Source organism: Pezoporus occidentalis, unplaced genomic scaffold, assembly GCF_034315485.1.
Source record: "Pezoporus occidentalis ecotype Australia unplaced genomic scaffold, CSIRO_AGI_Poc_V1 ctg32, whole genome shotgun sequence".
Lineage (NCBI taxonomy): Eukaryota > Metazoa > Chordata > Aves > Psittaciformes > Psittacidae > Pezoporus > Pezoporus occidentalis.
In genome coordinates, this window is record NW_026915158.1 from 3,048,083 (window position 1) to 3,054,420 (window position 6,338).

Here is a 6,338-nt window from a genome sequence, read left to right on the forward strand (position 1 = left end):
TGGGTCATGTCTGTGCTCTGTTGTAAGTGATGTGGTTGACCGAGGTTGTATCCTGTGCCTTACCACAGGTGCACACATACTGCATAGACTCTTCTGGGAGTCAAAGCATCAAACACTGAGAGTGAGAATTGTGTTATCCTCACTGAATTCACTCTGCATGCCATCCTTAAATATTAGCAGTGTTTTAAAAAGGATGCCATCCAGTGCCTAAAGGTTAGGAGAGTCAGCAGCCCCTGCCACACCATCAGCAGGACAGGCACAGTGCTTTCCTGACAGGAACCTTAACTAGAAACATGGGCTCATGGTCCATGTCTTCCTGTGAGCATCTTCCAAGGTCAGGCTGGGGCTGGGCTGGAGATTTTAAGACTACACATTTGAATTGAAACACCTGACGCCAATCTCTTTTTGACTTTCCATACCACACGAGATTTATTTAAACTAATCTTAGATGTCTAAAAAATCTCGAAGTCTAAGCCTGAGCCGGTAATGTTATGCTCCTACTGTAGTTAATAACGGGTTATCAGAAGGCTGTCAAGCACCCAAGACAGGTTGAATGGGTGCCCATTTCTTCCTACCAGATGCAAAGGGTGCCAGCCCACGCAGACACAAAACTTTTAGATGTATAAACTGGAGCAGTGAGTCACGATGGAGATGTCTGTACCCCATCTGCACGCACACACAGACAAAAGCGTGGCTGAGAAATCTCGCAGCTCTCTACAGCGCCGAACTGCAGCATCTCTGAAACCCGCTGCAGATTTTAATAGCTGTTATCCACCCTAAAAATACATTCGCACCTCGTTACCGTAGCGTGCTTTTTTCTCGGGAGACTGGTGGGTAACAGGACCTGTTATCCATCCTCTGGACACCCTCAGCTGCTCGGTGCCTGTCCCGGATAACAGCCCTTCTTAGCGGTGCGCCCGTTGTCGGGCGGAGGTGACTCCCGAGGTGCCGAGCCCGCCCCTCCGGCCCTGCCCGGGGGAGGAGGCAGAGAGGAAGGAAGGGAGGGAGGGAGAGAGGCTGAGCGAGGGCCGGCGTGGAGCCCCGCTCAGCGGCAGTAGCCCGCGCCCCGCCGCCAGCGGCGGCTCCTCAGGAGGCGGCGGGGGCAGGTGCGGACGCTTCCGCATCGCGCTGCGAAGAGGAGCAGCAGAAGGCGAAGGAAGAGGAGGTGGCGGCGAGGGCGGGCGTGCGGCGGGGCCAGCAGCCCCGAGCCTGTCCGGCGTGCCCGTGGGCGTGCTCCCCGGCGGGGCGGGCCGGGCCGCCGCCGCTAACTTTGCCTCTTCGCGAAGAGCCTTCCTCCGGCAGTCAGAGGGTCGTCGGAGCTCCGGCGGTCCGAAGCAGCCCCCCGCGATGAAGGGCCGCCGGCGGTGGCGGAGCGAGCACCGCCGTTTCGCCGCCGTGTTGGTGCTATACACGCTGGTGCTGCTCCTGTTGGTGCCCTACGCATTGGACTACGGGGCCCGGCGCGGGCGGACTGACGAGGAGCCGCTACTGCGGCGCTGCCCCAGCCTGGAAGAGGCGCTGAGCGAGTGGGGCTGGGAGCAGCAGCAGCCGCCGCTGGACGAGGAGGACGAGGAGGGGGACGAAGCGGCGGGTAACGGCAGCGCGGCGGGGAAGCGGCACATATACCTGCACGCCACTTGGCGCACGGGGTCTTCCTTCCTCGGGGAGCTCTTCAACCAGCATCCCGACGTCTTCTACCTCTACGAGCCCATGTGGCACCTGTGGCAGGCCCTGTACCCAGGGGACGCGTTGAGCCTGCAGGGCGCCCTCCGCGACATGCTACGCGCCCTCTTCCGATGCGACTTCTCCGTCCTGCACCTCTACGCCGCGCCGCCCGGCCCCCGCGACCCTCTGGCCCCCGCCCCGCCCGCCGCCGACAACCTCACCACTACCAGCATCTTCGGCTGGAGGACCAACAAGGTGATCTGCTCGCCGCCGCTCTGCTCCGGCGCTCCGCGGGCTCGCGGAGAGATCGGCCTCGTCGACGGCGCCGCCTGCGAGGAGACGTGCCCGCCGCGGGCGCTGCGGGAGCTGGAGGCCGAGTGCCGCAAGTACCCGGTGGTGGTCATTAAGGACGTACGGCTGCTGCAGCTGGGCGCCCTGCTGCCGCTGCTGCGGGAGCCCGGCCTCAACCTGCGCGTGGTGCAGCTCTTCCGCGACCCCCGCGCCGTCCACAACTCCCGCCTCAAGGCCCGGCAGGCGCTGCTGCGGGAGAGCATCCAGGTGCTGCGCAGCCGGCACCGCGCCGAGCCGCGGGGGACGCTCCGCCACCCCCAGCAGCAGCTGCCCGGCATGCTGGGCGGCGGGCGGGCGCCGCAGCACCGCGCCGAGTTCTTCCTCGGCGGCGCCCTGGAGGTGATCTGCCAGGCCTGGCTCCGCGACCTTCTCCTAGCCCGCCGCGCCCCGGCCTGGGTCCGCCGCCGCTACACGCAGCTACGCTACGAGGACCTGGTGCGGGAGCCCCGCGCCCAGCTGCGCCGCCTGCTCCGCTTCGCCGGGCTGCCCGTACCGCCCGCGCTGGAGGACTTCGTGCTCAACATGACCCGCGGCGCCGCCTACTCCTCAGACCGGCCCTTCCTCATCTCCGCCCGCGACGCGCGGGAGGCCATCCACGCCTGGCGGGAGCGTCTCAGCCGGCAGCAGGTGCGGCAGGTGGAGGCTGCCTGCGGCGAGGCCATGAGCCTCCTCGCCTATCCCCTCAGCGCCGGCGACGCCCGGTAGCGCCCGCGCCCGACGCCGGGTGATGGCCGGGCCGGGGGCCGCGACTGCGGCGGGTGGTCCCGCGGGCGAGTGGGCGCTGTGGGGCCGAGCTGGGCGCGGGGTGCCCATCTGGCACGGCGGCGGCCTGCGCTCGCCTCAGGGGTCGGGTGCTGCTCCCCTGGCAGGCGCAGACCAGCCTCGCCTCAGGAGCAGGCAGTGTTGCGGGGCTCAGGGCCCTGCTTCCCGCTGCTGGCTTCGGAGGGACTTCCTCGTGGGCCACTGCTGAGAGAGCATGGAGAATGTCGCGTTTAAGAGAAAGGTTTGGTCAGAGGTGTCCTCTGGGCACAGCACCTCACCTGAAATGGTGACCACACACAAAGCACGAGTGCTCTTCAAGAAAACTGCATTGAAATTTAAAAATCCCCTGAATGAAGACCCTCAGCAAGGAACTAGAGGGCTTCAGAGGTGATGCTGTGGGAGCATCACCACTGACGAGCGCTGAAGCATGCTGGGCTCTCGTGTTGCTACTGAAACATGTACTGTGAAGTGTGAAACACTTGCGTGAAGTTGGCTGCAGAGGCCACTCGAGGCCCAGGCGGGCAGGAGGAGTGCGGGCCCCTGGGGAGGGCTTGACTGTCCTGCTCCCGACCGACTGGGTAGCTCTGCGGGGATGGTTGCTGCCAGGACGGCTTGCTGATGATGGGGGGGGGGGGGCACAGGCTGAGGGGAGGGAACCTTGTTAAACCCCATCCATCATTCAGAGCAGCGGGGTAAGCATTAACCTGCTTATGTGCTTTGAAGATGTTTGTGGCAGAAGTTTCTGCTTTTCTAAAGAAATCTGTAATTCCTTTTAAAGTAGGAATTCTTTTTTAATATATTGATATATTCTGGTGGTGATACTCATGTGAGATACCTGTGACTATCATGTTTCTTATGGACACATTTAGGGGTGACTGTAACCGGAACATGAACGCTCGATGTTTCCATTTGGTTTTCTCAGCCAGATGAAAGAATCACTTTTCTTCCCTTGCTTCAGGGCTGACACATTGTGCTGTGCGCAGGGTCCTCCTGGTCACATCCCTTCTGAACAATAACATCCTTTCAGCTGGCAATCCTGGACAAAAGCAAATGTTTCCTAAGAGGCCAAGACAGATTAATCACAAAGTTCCCAAATAAAAGCTTGTATTAAAAAAAAAAAAAAATAGAAAAGAACCTCCCCCCAACCTTAAGTTTTATTTGGGATTTTAAAAATACATTTTTCTGTAGATACCCTGCAATGTATGAGAATACATATCCTGTATGAGAAGGGTGTGCATGCGTGTGTATGTGTATATATATCTGTGAGTACCTCTTTTTTCTTTATTTTTTTAATTTGGAGATAGAAGGTTCAGTTGTAACTTAGAGATGCAGGGTTGTGATGTCTTGGCATCTGCTTTTGAGTCCATTACAGTCTGGCAGCATTTAAATGGCCCCACAAGAGTACACAAGGTTATAGGGGTATTTACATGCAGTCCTCAAATACAGACTGAGAACATGAACTTCAAACAGAATAATGTGTTATCAGGAAGAAAACAGTATTTATATAAAGTGCTGGAAATAACAGCCTTTCAAAGACATTACGTTATCACAGAGGAAACATTTGAATTGCATTGTAGGTGTTCATGCTCTGAATATTGTGCTCTAAAACCCATTAGTGTGTTAGGATGAACCTTCCGTTACTTTAGCACTTTTTCTTCCTTGACCCTCCCACCTGCAAGTACATTGGCACAAGAAGCAGGTTTCTTTCACCGTCTGATAGGGAAATGTAGCCGTAAAAATGCTTTTGAGTAAATCTACTCGTTTCACAGTAGCCTGTTTCATACAATTCTGCATCCTTTGGTTTCTGCTTGAAGCAGAAATTACAGGGGCTCATTTTGTGTTGGAACAACCCTTGGTATGATCTAAGGGATGTTTTTGAACTCTCTCACAGGCACTGTGAGAGCAAAATTTGTCTCTGGATGTTCCGCTGGTATATATAAACCAGTATTTATATAGATGGACAATACCTATATTAATGCCTAATTGATAACCTGTGTCGGGTAACCTGTTTTGGAAGGATTCTTCGGGAATACAGCCAGCTTGGCTTGTATTGACAGGCTTGGGAAGAAAGATTTTCTTGCAAGTCAAAAGATTATGTGGTACTTACTTTCTTCCATCATTTGGGAGATGAGAATACAGTGTATCTTGTTGATTTGTTTTTAGCAAGTGACAGTCACAGATTTGTACAGTGCGACTGTTACACATGCACTTCACCTCAACAGGGAGTCAGGGAATCTCATCTCACTGTTTCAGGTGGTAAACGCCTTTCATAAGAAGTTTCTGGAATTTCACACTTAGTTTCACTTACACTGGTTTGTTGTGATGAATAAAGAAGTGTTGCCATCTAGCTTCACTTGATGCTGGTAGCTGGGGAGAAGACATTAACTGCAGATTACTGAGTCTTTTCTGAAGCAGTTTCCCTGTTTGAAATAGATGCATTTTCTGTATCAAGAATTATTTCTTTCCACAGAAGTTGTTCTCTACCACAATTGCTCTTCATTAGTGAATCATTCAATTTTTCTTTTCTCATCCTAGGCTGTTCTTGTAGGTTTTTTTTGTATGCTGTGAAAAGAGTTCTGTTGGGCAAAATGCACAAAATACAGCAAGTGCGGTTTGCAGTTTGCATTCAGGATGCTGGGTTCATTAGAATACTTCAGAATAATCCAGAGGGAATATCCAAAGCTGAAAAAGGAGTGAGTAGCCCAGAGTGGGACCTTGGTGCAGGATATGCAAGAGCATGTAGGACTGGATGACGGTTGCTTAAAAACTGATTCTGCAGTGAGTGTGTTTCAGTCACTAAAGGGCTTTCTAAGGAGGACAACTAGGGCTTCCCAACAAATGTATCCCGTTTTTCTCCTCAAGGTGTTTTGATGGTGTTGGAAAGCACTGTTCAGGATGCTTACAGCATATACTTACTGGCCTTCAAAATTGTTCCTTGAAGGGAAAAAATAATGTAGTATCAAATGTCAGTGTCAGTACTTAGCTGAAAAGACAGAAACAGGTCTGACTAGGACGACCAGCATGCAGTTTCATGGGCAGAGGTCCTTGGAAGTAAGCACAGCTTGCTGAAAGCAGGACATCTGTGGTTAAACTGCATTTTGAGAGCAGCTGGACATTCATGGCTTCATCACCAGCTTTTTTACTGCTACTGGGCTCAACTGAGATTCTGAAGTAAAGCCCCAGTTCTACTAAATTATGTAGAAAATGAACCTGTAACTGCATCTCTTAGAGCAGAGGATGGCACGTTAAGCAAGAGAATAATAAACACATTTTGTAGCCAAGCTGACCTTGGCAAGCTTAGAATCAGAGAGCAGGTATGAGCTGCATCTTTTAGTAGATCAGACGTTGTGCTACATTAAATGTAATGAATTAACAGCTAGTGGGGAACAAAACTGACAAATGCTCATAAGACTTAATTCTATCATCTGTTTTTAATAAACTTCTGGTCATCCTATGCCTGCCTTAAAGGAGGTAGAAACTTGAGTACTGTAATTGTTCATAAGAGGCTGTGATATTTCCACACTGGAATTAATTGCTTTCTTACAACATTATGTCTGTAT

The 6,338-nt window shown here is 53.2% G+C and overlaps 1 protein-coding gene across 1 annotated transcript; it reads left to right on the forward strand.

The window, feature by feature from the left end:
- Positions 1-1,040: 1,040 nt before the first annotated feature.
- Positions 1,041-2,960, forward strand: CHST7 (carbohydrate sulfotransferase 7). Its single transcript, XM_062628612.1, has one exon. The coding sequence runs from the start codon at positions 1,348-1,350 to the stop codon at positions 2,719-2,721; it is 1,374 nt and encodes a 457-aa protein (XP_062484596.1). The 5' UTR covers positions 1,041-1,347; the 3' UTR covers positions 2,722-2,960.
- Positions 2,961-6,338: the final 3,378 nt, after the last annotated feature.

What these genes read in the sequence shown, in the direction of transcription:
- CHST7 (XM_062628612.1), top strand. Translation starts at nt 1,348, where the DNA reads ATGAAGGGCCGCCGGCGGTGGCGGAGCGAGCACCGCCGTTTCGCCGCC.